We start from the raw sequence: 22,724 nt of genomic DNA on the forward strand, positions 1-22,724 counted from the left end.
TAGATAATGCCAACTGTAAGGGGTCACAAAAATGCTAAGTATTGTGGAACGTCAGGAAAACGGTTGCTATTGTTTCTTTTGAAACAAAAAAGGGAAAGTATTTCTGTAAATAAATGAAAGCACAAATGTGTAGTGTTTTTTGTTTGCAATATTTAAGTATTTTGTGCATTGGGTTTCAAAAATGTAATTATGCGACTGAATTCAAGCTATTAAGCTTCATATTTTTTCCTCAGTGTTTTCAAAGCTACGGGGGGGGGGGGGAATCTTCTTTCAAGGAAACCTTGATTATTTTTTTTTAATCTAATATGAAAATCCCCCCTTATCATATTTTAGCTTTTCCATTACAGGGTTTGAATTATAAAAAGGACAACCGTACAAGAAAATATGGAAGAGCCCCTGCTTAATGTAATGTATGCTTCTTTTATACAAGGCAAGTAAAGCTCTTGTACAACTGCATTCAACCCTTTATAACATGTAGTGAAAACAGAGTTGAAACTCCTTGTTTCGTAAAAAAAAACCCCTATAACTAACAGCATTTCTGTATAACCAAAAAATGTCTTTGGGTACACACTAATTAAGATTGGGTGCAATAAATCCCGATAATTATTTTCCTCAAGAAAGTGTATTCACTGAACGGGGTGTTCCCAGAAGAGTTCAACCTTTAAGCTCCTTGATATCACTAACCACTATGAAAACGGACCAACTCCATTACCCTGCTCCTGCCGAGCTGTATAGTATATCCTACACAATGCATTATACAAGACTATTTCACCCCTTCTTGCAGAAACAACTTAATGGAGTCCTTCATAATGCTTTGCAAAGTCAGTTAGTTAAAACTGCAAGTATCTTGCAAATCATTCTTTAGCAAAGAAACTCCTAACAACATTTCTGTGAAATAAAAAAAGGGTTTGGATGGACATCATGAGTACCATGTTTCCAACATCCACATGCTTCTGCTTATTCTATTGGGAAGAACATCTTCTATAATCTTGCTACATTTGCTGTTAGCCAAATATCCAAGTACCTACGTAACATTAACATGTAAGGAGTTTCTAAACAGCATCTACCTTCAGAGTCAATAATCCATTTTACGATAGAGAGCTTTGTGAGACCAGATGCTTTTAAATATCAGATAGTCCATATTGACAGTCATGGTTTGAAGACCAGGATTTTATTCTACCTCTGATAAGGGACAGCTTCTCTGCCAAGTTCTGGGGGTTTTCTTGAAGAACCTGATAAGAGACAGTGTTCAACTTATAATATATCAAACTTTAAAACATTGGAAGAGCTGACATTTCAAAGCAGACTGGTTGTATATTAAGGAGCAATGTGTGCCCTCTACAAATAATGTATAAGGATCCTTCAAAGGTCAACTGACAAGCAAGCAGAACGAGAAGAAAAAGGCAAGAGCAGCAGCAAAGCATTTCTTTGTATTCCTGCAGTATTCTTAACCTCAGTTTGGTTGCGCATTACATCTTATCAAGGCCATTTACTGGGTAAAACAGCATGAAAGTAAAATCATTGTCTTGGAGATGTTTCCAGAGCCATGTACAAAACATTTATGCCCTGACCGACTTCCTCGAACAAAACAGAGTTGGTTTTGAATTCCAGGCAGGTTCTGAAGCCCAGGCAAGGTCGTTCTCAGGTACCATAGACCCTGTAGAGTTGGATCAGATTTAAAAGGAGCAGTCTAGTCCCCCATATGTTTATTCAATGTATACTGCAGTCCGTTTTGCAAGAACTCATACATTTTTCTGCATGCAGATCAGTGCATGCACACTTTTGCTGTTGGAGGTATGCGACGTAGACCTCCTATCAAAATTCAATGGGAGCAGCATGCTTTTTAAAATCCATGGATATAGCAGCAACCAAATGGATTTCCACATGCATTAATATCTGTACTTGTATGGGAGTGCTACAGGACGTATACAGGAAGGTTCTTGAATTAATTTGCAGGTTTCGAAATCCAATAAGCAAATGAACAAATGCACCTACTTACATTTGAATCCAAGCAAAATGGTGTTTAATGTGCACAATTCTGATAGTAATTTATTGTAAATCTGATTATAATAAAGCTCTATGCTTTATGTCTACTTAACTTTCATTTGCTAGGGATCCTATTTTTTGTCTCATTTCTTTTCTCTGTTTGCCATATGAAATGTAAATGTCAGACGTGTAATATTTGAGTTCTGATTTCCAGAATAAACAGTTAGTTAAAACATGAGTTATGGTAATTCTTTTCAACATAGGTTTTTTGGCACCAGTAAAGATTTGCCTTTGCCTTTGCCTTGGGTACACCACTTCAAAGGTAATTAGAAATACTGAAAATGTCAGTTGTATGAATCGTATATGTAAAGCTATAAGGAGATTAGGTGAAAAATAAAAAAAAGTTACAAACAACTATTTTCTTGAACAATAGATGAAGCATTTGCAGAAAGCCAGAAAGACAATGCTATAATTATTTTTTAGGTATGCAAAGCAAAAACAAAGAAAGCAACATTGATATGGGTACAGGTGTAGAATAATGATCATATGGTATTTTTACCTCCTGACGTCCTCGGATGTATGCTGTCCAATACCAGTAACACAATGAACAAAGTAAGAGCCAATGACGACAGACTGACGCCGCATACAAGGAAACTATAATTACCCTGAGTTTGGATTACCTGCATTAGAGAATAAGATTTAATTAATTGGTTCTACAGGAGGGTAGGATTATTAGTGGGTTTTAACGTATATTGTCCGTACTTTAGATAGAGTGTTCATTGTTAATGATGTATAACAGGATGGGAACTGGTAATCAAAAAGATGGTCATTGTGTAAATATAGCAAGTTGACACACCACCACACTTAACACTTCCTTACCATTCCAACAAGGATCTGTAGAAACATCTCCCCCATCCCGGCACCAGTAACAAGAAGTGTGGTGGCACAGCCTGAAGGATAAAATGTTAGTCAAGTTATAGACATAGTACATTTACTGGGCTCATCAAGATTATGACAACCATGCAGTGCTCACCTTTGTAATTCAGGAGGTCCTCTGTGTATGCCAGCATGCTGGGGAAGATACTACTGAGAAAAAGGCCAAGAAGTGCTGTCCCTATAAAAAGACCAGTCACACTGTTTTGTGTCAATATCAAAAACAGGAATGTCACCATAATACCAATCTGTTGAGGAAACAAAAATCTGTATCAATCTCTGTTGATACTTCTGTCACCAGAAAACTGCAGGCATTGGTTTCAAAGAACATCTAAATGCAGAAAACCCAACATAAATGTCTTTGGTCTTTATATAGAATTTCATAAAGTATGCAATATAAACTTCATACATGCCATTTACTAATACCTACTAAACAGTAAACGTTTTAAAAGCAGTGACCTACAAGCACCTTATAATATCATCCTATAATGAACTCTCGACCCCAAGTTACGATGCTCTTTAATAATTCAGTAATTTGTTATTTTGGTTTAATTAGACTACAAAACTGCTAGTAATGAATACAAAAGGTGATTTTTTTAATTTTTATTCTTTTTCACAATAACTGCAAGATGGTTTTATCATTTAACCATTTTTCCTTACCAGGTTGATGAAGAGCATGGATCGAGGAGTCATTTTGTAGGACATGGGGATGGAGATCAGTCTCCCCAGCGTGATTAAACCCCAGAAGAGACTAGGTAAATAGCCTGCTGTCTTGTGGGTTAGAAGTAGCGGCTGCTCCACAGAGTAGCTATATATAAAAGCTGAATATTCACCCTGCATCAAAGACATGGCACATTGACGGCACTAAACCTTTTTTGGTCACAATTTAAATAGTTATTAGCAGCATGAGATGACAAATGATTCTAAACATGACTTTAACCTTTAAAAATCACAGGTAAATGCCTTTATTTAACAAGCTCTAATTTTCATTAGCAGATCAAGCCACAACACACCCTTATCCCAGCAGCAGACAGTATATATATAAGTATTGATATGCCTTACCACTATCCCATCGCTCATAAACAAGACTAATGCCGCACAGCCGTGGATGGCAAAAAACGTGTAGGGAGCTTTCAAAAACTTTGTAGTTTGGCAGCACAATGACAACCCATGACCTACATTAAAGAAATAGACTTTAGAAGAAACCAAGAAGTTTTTAAAACGGTAAAGCACCGTTTTAAGAAGGTTCCAATGCTAACCATGTTTATGAACATAGTTTAGTGTGTATCCAAGTATTTTCTGTGGGGCTATCCACTAAGAACCCATTTAAGTGCACATTTATTTTCTGAACTCAGGTTGACTGCCTAGTTGTGCTTTGCTTCTACATATTAATTACCTCCCCAATTTCCTTAGCATAACTGTTAAGTTACAATATTAATAAAGTCAGTATCTGTAACTATTAATACCAATAGTAACAAAATAAGGTGCTCCATAGTTTATGGCCTGAAAGGTGTGTATTAAGAGCAATCCAGGTGATGAAGAGCATAGAAGTCTACTGAGCTTATGCGGATTTGCTCTGGGCAAACAATAGACAAGACTATAGTGTGAAAAGGCACTACCCTGGTCTTCACACTGGTTCTCTTGTGCTGCCACCCCAGGGTCACTTCTGTCACTCTCTTTCTGAGTTTCCATGGCCAATTCATCAGCCGATAACAATGTCCCAGTCCTGTGAGTAAAGCCTGGCACCATACCCTTCTGATACATCAGAAAGAAAACAGCAATGGGTACTGGGAGCTGAAAGAAAACATTAAAATGTGGAAAATGAACAATAGTTATTTAGCAACCAGTTCATTACCATATTTAGCTTTAGAGATTAAACAATGCCACTTTATATAAACTTATTAGGGGAAAAAATTGGGGCATAATGCTAAATTAAAAAAAGGAATCAGATAAAAGGTGTTTACACAGACAGCTGCCAGTTTACTATTTGTCACCATGGTTCTGTATTTCTTATGCCCGCTTTGGCATGAAATAAAATATTTTTAACTAGCAAACTGTAATTAAAAAAGGAACCTTTTTGCCAACTTCCGCTCACCAGATAAGCAGTTTATAACTCACATTGATGGCAGCCATTATCCAGAAGGCGTAGGATACTCGTGTTGCTGTTGGCCCCTGAAGGGGAAGAACGAAGCGAGAATGGTTTCCAGGATGATGTGGTACTAAGGAGTTCCTGATGTGTTCTAGATTGGCGCTCCCATTCTGGGTTATGTTCGACTGGATACAGTTTGTGTCGGAGAGGAATGGATCCGCAATTAACGGGCTCAAAAGGGCCCCAAACCCAACAAAGAAATGGAGCACCTTGTGAGGGAAAAAAAGTAAAATTCTATTGCTTAAGGATGTAGAACTTTTTACATTGCCTTGGTACATTACTTTTTTATTGCTAATAAAAGCACTTTGATTCTTATTCATGCCTTCAATAGACAGATTTCTCCCCGGATTAACTCCTATTAACTAAAAAATCTGTTTCTTTTATAAAAATTCACATTATCTGAACTTCACCAGGCAGCGCCATCACCATCCTTTAATTAAGATGGAATCATTGCTCATCCAATCTTAGATGGTTGCTTGTAATTTGCTTAGTTTTTGTGACAACCAATCCCCCAGAAAAGGTATTGCACTAGCCTTTTACACATTTAAATATACTTATGAGATCACATAAGAGACACCTTTTCTGTCAAGCTAAATCAATCCAGTTTAGATACGCGCTCTTCAAAATGCAATCCTTGCTTTCCCAGAATTATTTTAGGCGCCCTTTTTGTACTCTCTATGATTCTCAAAAATCTTTTTTTAGGATAAGTGACCAAAACTGTACTGCATACTCTGGGTAAGTGCTTTGTATATTGGCTGTTAGATGCATGTCAATATTTTGTTTGCTTTGCAGCCGCTACTTGTAACTGCATGCTACTATTGATCTTAGAGTCTACTAGTATCCTTAAATATTTCATATCAGGCATTATCCTAGTCTAAACTCCATTTAGTTAGTACACAGAATGCTATTTTGCTTACCTAATGCATTTTTTTCCCATATGTTTGTGTTGTATCTTTTCTGCTTTTTTTCTGCCCAGTGCTCCAATATATACTGGAAACAATTATCATCCTAATCAGGGTTTTCAAGACATGGCTGACCTTGTATAGCTAAACAAAGCGACATTCATCCAAAGTCTTCTTACACATATTGTTATGCATTATGCAGGGGATGTGTTTGCTATGGACAGCCCTTCATAATAACAAAATTAAGAGTATTTTGATGGATAAACATCAAAGGAAAATATATTTAGTACCCTGGTTATTTTCTTTGTGTCTCTCAAGTTCACCCATTTCATCCTTAAAAGGTCCATTACTTTCTCTAATCCAGCCACCTAGCTTCAGTCTTACCTGCAAGAAAACAGCGGACTCCTGCTGGTAAATTTTCACTAGCTGCATGTTGGATATTGTGTCAATGCATCCCATGGCAAGCCCAGCAATTGCCATAACCATGGCAAGGACTCCAACATGGCCACAAAATGGAATGATAACAAAGACCAAGGAGATGACCAGTGAGGAGATGAAGAGGATGAACAGGCAAAGCCTCATTCTGGGGAAGGTGATGTTAAAAAGAAAATGTCACCTCTGGTGCAGACTAGCAAGTAAACATATTACTACAATAATTCTTATAGATAACATTGAAGTACCGATAATGCCATAACCATAGGTTGTGAGTCAATTCCAAAATTGATCAAACAAGACTAAGCTAATATTAGTGTCCTGTGTGAGGACTTACAACAAGAAGTGGAAAATGTAAATCATGCGTAAAGAATAAAAATGTTAGTAGTCTAAAATAATGCTCATATGTGTGAAACGTGATTTGGTGACATCGGTGTTGTCCTTCAGCTGTACTCATCTTTATCATCTTGCATGGAAGATCGATCCAGGTCTCTGAGAAGAACAAATGGTATTTCCAGTGGCATGTTTATTATACTATTAGTGTATGGTGAGATTTTGTTCAGTATAAACTTCCCTTAATTTTCTTTGTCAGTGCATGATTAACAGGCTGCAAGGGGGTTCATCGGCAAGAGAGCTAATTAGCCAGTTGACCAACTCTGGTCTTTATTTGTTTGCTTGGCTACCAATCTGTATTGCAGAGATAATTTAGATACCATTTATTAGTGAAAACATAACTACCAACCAAACCTGCACTGTGGCCCCTTCATCTCCTGATCATTAAAACACACCTCACTATGACACAAATACGATTGTGTTCCCCTCATTACCATGAAATGAGCATTATAAGCATACTGAAAAAAGATTTATCCTAAATTAACTGATATTTGCTATAGGACTGTGGATACATCATCATCTAGATTACATCATGGTGGCAACATTTAAAATCCCAAACTATTTTATCTCAAACATATATGCCAAGATAATTTTTAGTTTGGTGGATCCTGGAAGCAGTTTTTTTTAGTTGTTTGATAACCTTATGAACAGCTTACATTTTACTCATAAAAAACAATATATATGCTTTATTTAAGGCAATAATAGCATCATATCATATAATGGTTACAAAAATAAAACTACCGTATTTACTCGACTATAAGACAATGCCCGGAAATTTGAATATTCATTTAGAAAAGAAAAGGCCTGAATATAAGACTACCCTATAAGAAAAAAGTTTTATTAGTAAATATAAATTCATATCTAAACTATTTTTTCATATTTAATAAAAACTATGATTCAGAAAAATGCTTTTTATGCACATCTGCCCCACAGCTTGCTACTCTTCCCCCCCGGATATGCCTTATACCCCCTTATTTGCCACTCTGGCCCCCTAGGTACGAGTTATTCCCCCCTAAATGCCAATCTGCCCCTGATATGCCTTTATAACACCCTATATGCCCCCCGACTTACTGATGCATCCCTAGACTTGTCCCCCTGTGATACAGACTCCCTGGTGTCAAGTGGGGGCAGTTGGTGGACGTCTGCGCGATGCACGCAAACAACCTCTACTGCTACCCGGGACTTCCGCCGGGGCTTCTATGACTGAGCACGGGAAGCTCCGTCTTAGAAGCCCCGGAAGAACTGCCGGCATTGTGCAGATGTCCACTGGCTGCCAGAGGGAAGGATCCAGGTCCCCTGCAGCGCTGCAAGGGATCTGGATTTTAGTCTTATAATCGGACCTCAAATAGAGGTCTGACTACAAGACGACCTTAAATAGAGGTTTTGCTCTAAAAAAGCATTTGCTCTAAAAAATACCTTGTCTTATAATCGAGCAAATATGGTAAAAGGAAGCAGCTTCACTTGAAGACTCCATTTGCTAATAGCTAATAAAGCTATATCCATTTTTCACATCTCAGCATGCCACCTAGCTGCTGTCCTGAGTGACTGTTCATTAAACCTTTGCAAGAGAAATTCAGATATTTGAGCACAAACTTTATTTTACAAATATTGTATCTTATCTCAGTGCTGTGGAATCTGATGGCACTATACAAAACAAATAATTTGTATCTACAAGTTTTAGATGCAAAGACACAGTATTAAAAAGTATGCCATTTTTTCTGTTTGTTCAACTATGTCTTTTGTATTATTTAATACTTCCATAAGAATGTTATGAAAACATATCTATAATAATTTAAAAAACACTTTAAAATGTATTCTACTCCACACATATAGTATAGCTAGGAAAATACCCCCTAACAAACAAACAAACATTCACCCAATGCCCTTAAACTATCCCCACAAAACAACAATGGAAACATTAAGCAAAAAGCTTATGGATGGTAATGTATTTTTGTGCCAGTATAACCTAACAGGTTATTGTTATTGCCAATATTATGGTTATGGTAATTTTTTTTACTGCAATTTTTCCCTCTGGCTTGTAACAAAAAAATCCCCCCCCCAAAAAAAAATCAAAATGAAAAGCGTCACCTTCCCTTACAACAGGGATATCAACAGACTATGACAGCTGTGACTGAAAAAAAAAAACATTATTCACACAGCGATTGCATGGGGACTATAGAAGTGTTACTTGGTATCCTGAAGGCCCCAGAAGACCCATTGTTGCTTGCTGTCATGATGGGCGTGTGTATACTAGAGCGACTCAAAAATCACAATAGCATGGAACAGCACTATGGATGCCAAGGGGTTAACATCAGCTATATGGTATGCTAAATAAACTGTTGTAAGCATAAGAAAGACTAATTAATGGCCACTACTACCACTATTAATGTATAGTAGGTTTTAAAGTAAAACTATCACAAATTTAACATAACAAATCTCTCAGAAAAGTATTCATTTTGCAGGCAAACGAAAAAGACTTGCTCTTCAGGTTCAAAATTAGTTTTAGTATTTGAAACCAGAGAGCTATAGTCTGACATTCCTCTTCTTACCCTGGTGTTTGGACATGAGGTCACCTCGTACCTAACAATAATGGGCACAGCTGATAAACACATGAGATTAATGGGAGTCATGTAGTTAACTGGTGCGTAACACAAGTGAATAACAAACTAGTCTTGTCTGGATTACAGAAGTTAAAACTAAAAGGCAGGTAGATCCCTAGATATTCCATATCCATATTTATTCGCTCCCTCCCCCCGCCAGTTTCCCCATTCTACTAACCTTATTTTCCAGTTTCAATATGTCTGTCAATATTAATGTAATAAGTTCATTAATTTAACTTTATATCTGGCCTCAACCCAGATATATTCTGACAAACAAAAAATACATTCTATTCCAATACAGCTTCTGTATGCATTACATAAGATGCTCCACAATTCTGTTCTCCGCATGTGAACACTAAAGGTTTAGACTAGCTCGGCCAAGAACAGATCCTACAGTAAATCCCTGCCCAGAAGAGTCTCACATTGTATCACACTTATGCCATTACAGAGAAATTAATGATCCAGCCCTCAAGATCAATCTAGAGTAGAACCAAAATCCAAGGCAAATGTCTTCTGTGAGAAGCAAGTAACTACCCCAGATGTACATTTTGTTCTCCATGAGCAAAAAGGTCCAAGTATTGAGAAAGATGCACTTGCTGTCTGCTCAAAAGTAAGTCTCTGGAGTAGAAAAGTAATTTCTAGTTTTCTGAAAGAAGTGATCAGTGTCCCGATTCCAGATGGTTTACTCGTTGTTATATTAGCCACAGTCAAGCATAAAGAGATGGGGTAAACAGACAACAACAACAAAAAAATCAATGCACATGGTCTATAAAACATTCATAAGGTTTGTGTTTTGTTTATCTCCTTCGCATGATTCAATACCATCATGGAAACAGTAGGCTTTAAGCCTACCGTGAAAGCATGGAACATCACATTTAAAGTAGCAGTGAGCCTTCCAGTGCTCACTGTAACCCGATGGCTACAAGCACAGGAGACCAATCTTCAGACCTGAACTGACCATCTGGCACACCATGGAAATTTTCAGTAGGCTTCTGGCTTATAAACATATCATACTCCAGTGGCAGATTGGGCACTTAAGCATGAGTCCAGCCAGTTGGATATACCTGGCTGCACGAGTATAAAAACATAATATGCAAATGCATTTACGTTACTTGGTGGCCATTGACCTTAAAGTGCCAAAGCAGCTTAGCCATCCCCATCCAATCCCATAGCATGGCGGTCTTTCTGAGTCATGTAATCACAGTGGGTTCACACAACCTGGGGTCACCTGCATTAAGTCACAACGTATCCCTGTTTTGCAAAGGGGTTAATTAATATCTGAGCTCTCAAAAAGGACAATGCTATCATTGTTTAATTTTATCTTATCCCTTAACCTTTGTCTGTCCTTCAAAAGTAACAGAGCATTTTTATCTTGCGTTCCACCTGACTGTGTGTAACAAACAACTTTTATCAGTAAGGTACTTCCTATAAGCATTTAACTTCAAATCCTCTGCTGAGTGTATGGATGTTAACTTTTGAATTTAAATTAATTCAACACAGCTTTTTCCATATTTAAATTAATTTATTAAAACTACTACCAAGAGAAAGATTTCTTCACGTTAAAAGTTTGCCTCAGGGAAGATGAGATCTATGTTTAAATGCGGCACCTATTCTCTAATGCCTTGGCCAGTTTTTACAAAGGTTTCATAAACTATTCGGAACAGGAAAAGACAGGTTTATGGAGAAGATCCTGAGTTTGGACAGCTGGTCCTATAGTATACACACAAGGCAGTTCTTTGCCGTGTGTGTGTATATAGTGTATGATTTTTATATGTAAACTTCCATACAAAGACCACAACCAATTCTTCATTCATCAAAATAAATATCAAACTTTGACATCTATGTTCTACCAACTTGAAAGGCAGTGCTCTTTTTATAGCAGTAACATTTAATTTGCCAGGTGGCATTCCTACCAAGTTTTCTCTGTCCTAACCTGATTAAAGCCATAATAAACTATATAGAAACACCATAAAATTTATCATTTGTGTAAATGAAATGCATATTTCAACAAGTGGGGACTCAAGTGGGGAAACAAAACTGTTTCTTACAGTTTTCTGTCTCTCCCCAGCTTACAATCATGGTAAGAAGGGGAGAGAGACGGAGAACAGAGACCAAGGCTGTGTACTTGTGCATGTGATCGGCTGTAGCAGAGATCACATGTATGAAAAGTACAGGGGATCTGCTCTAGGCTGGAGCGGTCAACTACAGCAGTGATCCTGTGATGGCTGTTTTTTTTTGTTTTTTTTTAACCCAATGACAGACCAGGTATTCATTGGTCCTCTAGGTATATATACATACATGCCATACTTTACAATGCTGTAAAGTAAGAATGCTTTCAAAACAGACATGATAGTTTCTTTTTATCATTTATCAAAATGCAAAGTGAGCGACCAGCATCAAACCAGCACAAAGGTCAAGTATTTTGTTGCCGCAAGGCGAGGTTGCTGAAGACACGTGTAAAAAAACTTATACACCATGGTAAGACTGAGCACAGCAACAAGATACAAGGTAGTTATACTGCATCAACAAGGTCTCTCCTAGGCACAAATTTCAAGACAGAGAGGGCTTTCCAGATGTTCTGTCAAAGTTTTTTTTTTAAGTATAAAGAAATGGGCCATGTTGAGGACACATTGGTCAGTCAAGGAAACTGAGTGCAGCAGATGAAAGACACTGCTTGGCTAGGTGCGTCCTGAAGATGGCTTATGGCACTGTACGGATTAGGACTCTTGGTTCATATGTGTGGAGTAACTGCCTACCAGGTCATCCAGGTTTGGTAGCCGGCCGGTAGTTTAAAAGGTTATGTTTATGTTCTGCTGGTGGTGGGCATTATCAATACAGCTTTGAGCTAATGCTCTACCCACACTCATTTCAACTATTGCATCTTTATTTGGTCCGTAGAAAGGGTTTAGGGGGGTTTTCTGAGGCTATGGGCCCAAGCAGTCATGTACGTGCCTGGTACTTTGGAATATAAAATCCAGCCAACCCTTCCATTGGCAAACAGCTGCATACCAACAGCGAGCAGCATCATTTGTTCAGTGTCTGGTTTATTGTACCCACTAAAATGCAAAACCAACTCTACTGAGGGAGAACAGGAACCAATAGTCATGCCTTTCTGAGGATGCCTGCTAAGTCTATTCCATTGCATAATATGGTACACCCAAATTCTATGCTACAGATGAAGGATAATATACCCAACATGTAAAACAGTGTCAGTAATCTTGCTGTTGTCCAAAAAGGAGAATGCCTCCCCATAATGGATTGCCCCAACACGTGATAGATATTAAAAAGATAGTCACTTTTATTTGAGCATTAAAGTTGCTTTTATTTAATTCTGTCCTATGAGAAGTACTTTATCATTTCAATGCATCACCTACACAAGGGACTTAACGTCCATCTAGCTCCAGCACTTGAGCAATATTTCCTGGGGATCTGACAGGAACCCAATGCATGCACATTTGGGGCACCTTCCGGCTAATGATTGGCTGCAAGGAGCAGCAGATACTGGTGGAAATAGCAGAGAGGCTTTCTTGCTTATGCACAGAATAAAAGCTTAGGAAGTCTGGTCAGATCACCAACTGCCATCCACCACTTTAGTGGGCTGTGGAGATCGAGTCAGGAAAATCAGGTGATCTCCCCTAATCACCAACTGACATGTGAAATAGATAAAAACACAAAAAAACTAATTCCCAGCTCTCACATGGTCAATTTGCAATGCTTTATCCCAATAAACAACGATAAGGCACCAGCTTGAGTGCTTTCAATACTTAGATGCATCATATTTGTCTGCATCATATTTATGCATATATTTATGATGTCTGCATCATATTTAATGCTTGGGAAGATCTTCAATCACTGCTCCCACCTCGCAATGTACCACAATATGATGTCATATACCACACCAAACAACAGGGCCAGAACTGAGACTAAGGCTCCATAGTGCCCCATTAACTTGTCACTTGGTTGTAGCAAGCATGCGTTGCCCACAACATGGCCCAATACCATTGTCTAATACTAAAAACAAAAATAACCTTACTGAAATATTACTATAATAACAACCACATAGGTAACAAAATACAGAAAAGAATGCTGTAAAACGTACTGCTGTAAGCAGATGCACCACAGCTTTGCATTACTTAGCAAAGAGCAGTGCGCTACAGAAGTGCTGAGAAGTAAAAAAAAACAATGGTCTGTGTCATGATTAACTCATGGAATATAGTGGATGCATGGAAGGATAACCCAGCATAGGTGGCTAGTTTCTTTGTTTAAGCATTCAATGAGTTAAGCTGATGTTGATCTAAATCAGTTTCTTTAAGCATGCCCTCTGTATCTGTTCTGGCAAGAGGTGTCATCTTCCCAGGACCCCTGTGGTGATTCATGGCCCAACTAATAAGGAGCCGGAGTTATAGGAATTCCATTCCTAGCTTAAGTTTTCCCATCACCTTTACCCCACTATAACTTATTGGCAGATCAAAGATAGGAACCAATTATTGGGAAAGGTGTCGTATAATTGGTCATGTGACCAAAGGGGTGTTTTCTTGCAAAGGAGCCTCATTTAGGGTCAATGCAGCCATCTCAAATCAGAACTCCATGATATACTCTGATTGGAACAACATCATAAGAAACCATCTGGACTTAAGGAGTTCCCACAGGCCGGCTTATTGAAGAAACTTGTGAGTGAGAGTCCTGTGTTTATGTCCCTTTGTTTTTAAGAACTGTTTTCCCGTTTTATTTTTTTTTTGTAATTGTGGCACTGTAAATTTTGTCTTTTTGTTATTAAAATATTCATAATCCAAATCTGTCTTTGGGCTCTAGTATTGATATCCACAAACGCTAAGAGAGGATCACCTTACCAAATTGTTATTTACTAATTTCTAGAGGAGAATGATAGATATATTATATATATATATATATATATTATATAGATATATATATATATATATATATGTGTGTGTTTGCCCGGGGTGGGTTGATACATATATAGAGATATATATTCTAATTCGGATATCTCATGAATCCGGTATCAAAATCGTGAATGGTGGCAGACTACCTGGGGGGATGCAGGCAGGATTTGGGGGGTTAATTTGGTGTAATTTATGCCTTGTTAAGGGGTGAAGTAAATCCAGAGGCCTGGTGCTATTAACCCCTTCATGCCCACACCCTCCACACAGTCACGGCTTGGCAAGTAGTCCTGACCGTGACAGTCTGTGATAGGGTGGTGTCAAGTGTACACGGAACAGCACAGTATTATTCTAGGTGCACTCAGCACTGTGCGGGTTAAGTGCCGCCAGCATGTTTGTTCAAAGGGAGACTCCAGGATGTCATTACTAAAGTATGAGCCTATTGTATTTATTACGTCTCAATATCCGTCTCCACTGCATGCCATCAAATCCTAACAAATATTATGATGCAATCTTCAAGAAGATTAACCCCTTCACCTCTGTGAAAAAGGAGCAAAGCACACCTACCCCGCTCAAAAAAAAATACATTGCTATAGAAACAAAATGGTTGATCTAAATTGTGTAAAAAAAAATAAAAAACAATAATATTATATATATATATATATATATATATATATATATAACAAAGGGGACCATCTTGTAGTTTTATGTCTGGATAACAGCTGTCGGTTCGTACATGACAACTTACAGTAATGGCAGGCTATGTAAATATTGGCACTTTGCAGCAGCTAGACCTGGGAATTCTAAAAAGTTTAACTTTTTTAACAAGATATTGTGGCCCTGGAAAGGAAAAAAAACAATTCATATGCAGACTAGGACTTTATTTTACTCAAGGCTTCTTAGTGAAAAGTCAAGGAAGAGATATCTGTATGTTTGGATTCAGCCTATTTTCTTTATAACTTTAATATTCTGGTCCCCTCTATTTTGCCCTCCAGCATTGACTGGTTTAGATTTGTGATGTTGTACTATATCCTCTGGTGTTAATGGGTTAAGGAGAAGCAAAATTTAGTCCCCATGTCATGTGTACTGAAGACTATTGTGTCCCCTACAGAGAAGCTCTTGAAAATTCAGAGAATAACTCTAAAAACAGCAATATCGCCTTTCTGGATCTCTGCCAGTCATTGTTCTTTGGGTAGTAAAAGAAATTTATTCTGCCCCGTTACCTTATCTCTTCCTCTCTAGATGACAAACTGAACAATATAGTATCTATCTCCTTTACCCTTCAATTCTTTAGTGTGCACTCTAGAAATAAAAGTAGGAATATAACTAATCTTTACGTTTTTAAATGTACATTCCAAGTATTAAATGCATGTGATAGCTGTGTCCCCTTATATTTTAGCTTTTTTGTGTGAATAATCAGAATCTTCTCCATGCATTTAGTGGTTTTCCCTAACTTGCCAGCTCCTTCCCATGAAGGCTATACATTCAATTTAACACATCTCTTGCTCGGTAATGCACATACATAGGTATTCCTCGACAACTTACCTACATACTTATGGCTAACACGTCAGACATCCTGTGCACATGCTTAGAAATGACGCCCACTGATTTCAATGGAAGCACTTTCCGGTTTCTGGCCAGAGTAGAGGTGGGGTACAGTTCCGTATCTAAAGGCACGGTGTTTTTTTTCATTTTCTTGGTAAATTTACGTCATGTCACATGACCCTGCTCCATTCTTGCCTCCCTTGAGTGGGACAGGAGATGTTGTTTGCACAGAATGCAAGCAACGCAGAGGGAAGCAGCGGCCCCTGCAGAAGTCTGCAAGCGGCACTGAGAGACCTGCAGTTCAGGTAAGGGGGTGGGGGAGGGTTTATGAACGAATATGTGTGAATGACTGAATGAATAAGTGTTTCATAGCATTGGTGTGTAAGGGGGGGGCATGGCCCAAGGAGGCTGTAAGTGATGTGCAGACCCCATCCTGCAGGGCAGCATTTTATCTATGCTGGCAGCATCAATACACAAGGGGGGCAGCTAGCTAGGTTTTAGCATGTATTGGGGGCTCGTGCATGATAGGAGTGTGATAGCAATCATATATATTTAATAAAGCAAACCGCAATCACACTCCTATCATGCCCAGGTTCCAGCATGTACTGGTTATATGGGCATGATAGGAGTGTGATTGCTGTTACCAATCACATATGTATACATTAAATATTGTATGTATATATATATATATATATATATATATATATATATATATATATATATAAAAACTATTTCATATACATGGTGTATATGGGGAGGTCATTTTCGGTTTCGGCCAAGTGCATCCTGAATTTTCATTTTGGTGCATCCCTAGTTCCATTAATGTCAATGGAAGAATTTATAAAACACAAATATGCATTTACTCCTTGACACCAGGGCGAAAACCTGCCTTTGGGCTAATTCCGCATTTACATTGTGGAGATGGTCTAGGATCTGCATTAAGGAGTAAAGAATCATAGGATCAATGCTCTATAAGTGTCCTCTCCCTGTAACACATCCAGGTCCTGCAGATGCCCTGTCCATGTACAACCACCAGGCCTCCACGGGAGGCCTGGTGGTTGTACAGGATGTAAAGCCTCTTCTGGCCGCCGGCGTCTAATGAAATGAAAGGGGGTGATGTGCACGCTCCACGCTACCCAATGGCCGTGCCTCAGCTCTTCATCCCACCCCTTTTAAGACACAGAGTTATATAGGGGGTATAAGGCATTTTAACCCCCTATATGCCAGAGTGGCATATAGGGGTATAAGGCATTTCTGGAGGCATAGTGCCATATAGGGGCTATAAGGCATGTCTGGAGGCAGAGTGGCATATAGTGGGGTATAAGGCATTTATGGGAGGCAGAGTGGCAAGCCTGGGGGCAGATGTGCATAACTGGGGGGGGGGCAGGTTGACAAATAAAATCAAATTTCTCAATCATAGCTTTTATTAAATATGAAAAAATAGTTTGCATGAAGAAATAAAAGTTTCTTACAAGAATATTGTGAAGAATAATGTGATCACTGTTTTGTTCCACTGAATAAAATAGAACTTTTTCATCTAAAAACATTTTGCAGTAGCAAATGTTTTGATTCCAATATCAAAGGAGGGAGGCTAACATTAGCCTTTTTTTAATTAAAAAAAAAAATTACTTCACAGCTAGCATTTGTAGATTTACTCTTGCTTCACTTCCCATGACGTTCAGCCAGCATCATGGAACTAGTATGTCTGGCTGAGCCTTATGGGAATTCAATTCAATGTATTGGTTATTTTTTTAATTAGCATGACTGTGCTGACAAAAATAAAGCATGTTTTAAGTGGCGATGCAAGAGCGACATTTTCAAGTGCAATTGTTTATATTGTGAGATTTTTTTTTTAAAGTGTGTCTCTTTCACATTTTGAAATGTTGGGAGGTATGATAATAATAATAATATTGCTGCCAAAGGAGGTTTAACCAGTTATTAAATCCAAGGGTTCACTTACATTTGAAAGAAAAAAATTAATTTCACATGCACACACAAATGTATTTATGACCTCACTTTCCCATAAAGTGAGGTCATACATTGCATAGTCACCCTACAAAAGAAACATATAGGTTGCATTGACAAATAGCAATCTCATTTTGCCTAAAATCTTACATTTTACAGTTCTGTACACTAAACAGAATGCTTCACCATTGACTGCAATGAGAGTACTTTCCCGACGGAGACTAGTTGCTTCTAGCAGCCAAACTAGCCTGTTTCTTGGAGAAACCAGGGTGCGGTAAGCTAGTTAATAAAGAACAAAATACGTACTTGTCAACCAATGTATTACTAAGAATATTATACCTAGCCATGTTAACATATCAGCATAAAAAAATAAAAATAAATAAATAAAAACACTTCTGCACTTTATAACATTTGTGAAAATGTGTGCCTTGCAAATCACATGAGCAAATACTAGTGGATATAATCTTGTCTAATTAATTGAATGTCTTAATGAAACCAGAGGAGTAACCAAGTGTTCATCTCCTTGTGAACAGTCTTCTTTATTCTGCACCCCAGCTCTCTTTTGCATTTGCTCCTTTTATGAACACGCTGGAGGTGGAGGTTGTTATTCATAAATCAGTATAAAAGCCAGGACCACAGATCAGTTATGATACTGACAAGAGAAACACATACACTTGAAAGGGTGAAGTCGTAATTACTTTACACAGTGCTGTATAATTTTAATGTAGGTTAGCATTGACAAAAACCTGGTTTTATCTGATTTTGTTGCAATAAACATCTGCAGACCTGTACACTGCCATTGTTGTCAATGTGATATTTTGGGTGACCCCCCCCCCAACACCACACTGACCTGATAATTTATGGCAGTGCTAATGAAGTCTGTTCCTCCATAGTGGAGTTTCAATGTCCCTACCACTATGTGCCTACCTTTCTTGCTTGTCACACAGGTGCTGAGGTGCTGGGTCCTGCTCTGTACACCAGACACCCCACAAGAATGAATTGTAGGTACAGAGGTGATGGGGACAGGGAGGTATTGGAACAGGAGTATAGACCAACACAATGTGCTTAAGCTAACACACAAACAATGATAATCTTTCAAGTCTTTATTGAACGCATTAATTAAACAGTTAATTTAAAAACTAGTTGAACCCGTCTTTGGCAGCAATAGGCACAAGCACTTCCTATAGCTGCATATCAGACCTGTACAATGTTCAAGAGGAGTTGCGGACCATTCTTCCTTATAGAACTGCTTACACTCATATTCCTAGGATGCTTCTTGAGAATAGCAAACTCAAAACGATTTATTGGATGTCAAAGTAGCTCTAAAACACACCTCCAATCCAATTTCATTGATTGTTAACTCCTGACTCCAATTAGCTTTTGTTGAAGTAAATTAGCCTAGGCGGGGTTCACATACGTTTTAAAACAGATTGTGTTTGTTCATTATCAAATTTATACATAAATGCTGGTAATGCCAAAGGGTTCACTTATTTTTTCATGCCACTGTAGATCTGTACAGTACCCCAAAATTCCTGATGGCGGCCCTGTTGGCAACTACCACTGGTAGATACATCCCTTACAGGTTCCACTTTCACTAACTAGTACCATTGCAATTACACAAGTCTACAGCATCTGTTACAGAAGTTCACAGCCACAACTTAAGATCATGGGCTAGACACCAGTTAACGATTTAAAAAATATATTATTTGTTCCCATTTTAAACACAAACGGCTATTAACCCCTTAAGGACATCGGGCAGTCCCTAAACCCATTGAAAACATGCACTTTGAGTCCGTACATGTACAGACTTTGTCATTAAGGGGTTAAAGCACAATGAAGTCACTTTAAAGGTTTTGTTTAAATGTCCGACATTCCCCCAAAACCTACCATTAAACACAGCAACTAGATGTGATAGGTAGTGGATAAAATGGGCCTACTATGTATCCCATATGTAGTGGCACTCTTTTACACACACTTTTTTTAGTGCAGTGGGACATCAAATAAGCTGCGAGCCTGCCAGCATCTTTCCACTTTGTTCCAGAGGAAGCGTTATGTGTTTCAGTTTACATGCGGGACTTAAACGTTATAGAAGGAAGCTTCATGTGGACATTTACTGTAGTTTGGGGTAGCTGTATTAGTCCAGTGTATAAGAATGCAAAAAAAAAACCAGAATGTTGCAGAATCTTGTAATACCTTTTTTATTGGACTAACAGTATTTCAAATAATAGACGAGCTTTCGGGAGTCCTCCCTTTATCAAGTCAAAAGCATTTCTGACCAAGCAAGTGAAAGACACAGTTTAAAACTAACCAGTACATGTTCTGATCCAGGGTTAAAACAACAAGGTAGAGAATTTGCAGACAAAAAAACTTAAGAGGGTCGTAAATATTGCAGTAGAAGATTCTCATTCAGACATGCGCTGTTACTTCTGACGAACTCGGAGATGATTTAAAAGGTAAATTATATTTAGGAAATCTCTCTCTTGCTTATGCATCAGACCAATGAAATGCGACGCAAGGCGTAATGTCTACAATGAGGGTACTGTGGACTCTGCCAGGGCCAAAGGAAGAAGCATTTGGGGTTAACTGCTTTGACACTGGTGTTAAAAAACTGTACACTACTCACGTCTTCTTGAAGGCACCTGCCAGAGAGCTACCCACCAGGAGGCAGAACTGCTGAGCGAAGAAGACCCATGTGATGTCCTGTAGACTGCTGTGCGTCTGGCATCTCAGGTCCAACAAGGTGGGTCCCAGAAAAGCAATACACAATCCGAAGCTAAAGAACACACTCCAATAAGTCAGAGTGGGTTGTAAATTCTTCTTAAAGAGGCCCAAGAGCCTCTCGTCCCACCACATGATTTGAGCTTCTCAATTGCGATGCTTGCTGGAATCGTTGAGTCTTTCAGAATGATATAATACAAAGTAACGTCTACAAACGACATCTATCAGTGATGATTATTAATAGTTTAAGGAGTGTGGAAAAGAGGAGGAGTCGAGTAATGGGGGTGGCTTCACAATCCTCATATTCCAGTACCTTTGGCGCAAACTTTTCTTCTCATTTTGAGATGCAGAGTCCCCTGTTTTTATTCATGTCGGTGGGCTCCTTGTTCAGTATTTATATCTAATGCACTCAGATCTGTGGTGTATGCATATATTATATATGTATCTGCCCTCTGGTATGCCTGTTACGCTGACGTCTGAATTTCTCCTCTAAACTCTCTCCTGTGAAGTCCTTCAGGGATCATTTGTTTCTTATTCAGGAAGGTGCAAACACTTACAGGAGGTGTGAGAGCGAGAGAGGAAAAAGACCCGCCCAGAGACTGCCTGAGGAGAGGGCATATACTGCAGGGGAAGGAGAATGGGGAGAGGGCATATACTGCAGGGCAAGGAGAATGGGGAGAGGGCATATACTGGAGAGCAAGGAGAATGTGAAGAGGGCATATACTGCATGGCAAGGAGAATGGGGAGAGGGCATATACTGCAGGGCAAGGAGAACGGGGAGAGGGCATATACTGGAGAGCAAGGATAATGGGGAGAGGGCATATACTGCAGGGCAAGGAGAATGGGGAGAGGGCATAAACTGCAGGGCAAGGAGAACGGGGAGAGGGCATATACTGGAGGGCAAGGAGAATGGGGAGAGGGCATATACTGGAGAGCAAGGATAATGGGGAGAGGGCATAGACTGCAGGGCAAGGAGAATGGGGAGAGGGCATATTGTCAAGTACTGTACTTACCCGTGCAGCAGGTAGCCGCGTACCCGCTGCTCAACGCGCCCTCCTGCCTCACGGTCTGACGAGTGGTTCGCGTATATGCGAAAGCTGGCACTCTTAAAGGGACCGAGCCCCGGAAATTGAACCGGTAATTGGGGGAACCTCTGGACTACTTAAACAACTGACACCTTTGCTAAGGTGCTCAGTTGTTGTTTGTAGTTCCAGAGAGCAACACGGCATTTGTTCCTTCCATTCCCCTGAGGTTTGCCTGTTAACCCTTTCATGCCTGTACCTGTTCCCGTTCTGGTCCCGTCCCTACCTGTCCCCGTTTTCCTCGGATTGCCTTCACGGTTGTTTGAGACAGATTCGGACTTGACTACGCTTTCCTCATTAACCCTTATCTGCTGTGGTGCTCCAGTTGTCTGCCGTCCTGCTTAGTGTCTGCAGTTTAACCCTTTGTCTGCTTTGGTGTTCCAGTCGTCTGCCGTCCTGCTTAGTGTCTGCAGTTTAACCCTTTGTCTGCTTTGGTGTTCCAGTCGTCTGCCGTCCTGCTCAGTGTCTGCAGTTTAACCCTTTGCCTGCTGTGGTGTTCCAGTCGTCAGCCGTCCTGCTCTGTATCTGCAGTTAACCCTTCGTCTGCTGTGGTGCTCCAGTTGTCTACTGTTCCCTGCTCAGCTCACTACTAGCAGTCCACCGTCTACCTGCTGGTTAGTGGGCAGTGCATGGTCCGGCCATCCTGCGTAAGATTCCACCCCTGCTGGACCAGGTAGGCCTAACACATACACTGCAGGGCAAGGAGAATGGGGAAAGGGCATATACTGCAGGGCAAGGAGAATGGGGAAAGGGCATATACTGCAGGGAAAGGATAATGGGGAAAGGGCATATACTGCAGGGCAAGGAGAATGGGGAAAGGGCATATACTGCAGGGCAGAGAGAATGGGGAAAGGGCATATACTGCAGGGCAGAGAGAATGGGGAAAGGGCATATACTGCAGGGCAAGGAGAATGGGTAAAGGGCATATACTGCACGGCAAGGAGAATGTGAAGAGGGCATATACTGCACGGCAAGGAGAATGTGGAGCGGGCATATACTGCAGGGCAAGGAGAATGGGGAAGGGCATATACTGCTGGGCAAGGAGAATGGGGAGAGGGCATATACTGCCCGGCAAGGAGAATGGGGAAAGGGCATATACTGCAGGGCAGAGAGAATGGGGA

At 39.5% G+C, this 22,724-nt stretch overlaps 2 protein-coding genes across 2 annotated transcripts in view; one reads left to right on the forward strand and one right to left on the reverse strand.

Annotated features, from left to right (window-relative positions):
- Window positions 1-22,724, forward strand: part of LOC128472508 (acidic mammalian chitinase-like) — a 323,300-nt gene that overhangs the window by 118,128 nt on the left and 182,448 nt on the right. The gene's annotated exons all lie outside the window — the stretch shown is intronic.
- MFSD4A (major facilitator superfamily domain containing 4A) lies at window positions 264-20,985 on the reverse strand. The gene is made up of 11 exons (XM_053454413.1): window positions 20,427-20,985; window positions 6,355-6,553; window positions 5,038-5,277; window positions 4,551-4,713; window positions 4,281-4,292; window positions 3,982-4,094; window positions 3,580-3,753; window positions 3,020-3,167; window positions 2,866-2,936; window positions 2,546-2,666; window positions 264-1,232 (listed from the first exon to the last, which is right to left on the reverse strand). The coding sequence occupies exons 1-11, from the start codon at window positions 20,654-20,656 to the stop codon at window positions 1,177-1,179; spliced, it is 1,527 nt and encodes a 508-aa protein (XP_053310388.1). The 5' UTR covers window positions 20,657-20,985; the 3' UTR covers window positions 264-1,176.

The sequence above is a fragment of the Spea bombifrons genome, chromosome 2 (genome assembly GCF_027358695.1).
Source record: "Spea bombifrons isolate aSpeBom1 chromosome 2, aSpeBom1.2.pri, whole genome shotgun sequence".
NCBI classification, from domain to species: domain Eukaryota; kingdom Metazoa; phylum Chordata; class Amphibia; order Anura; family Pelobatidae; genus Spea; species Spea bombifrons.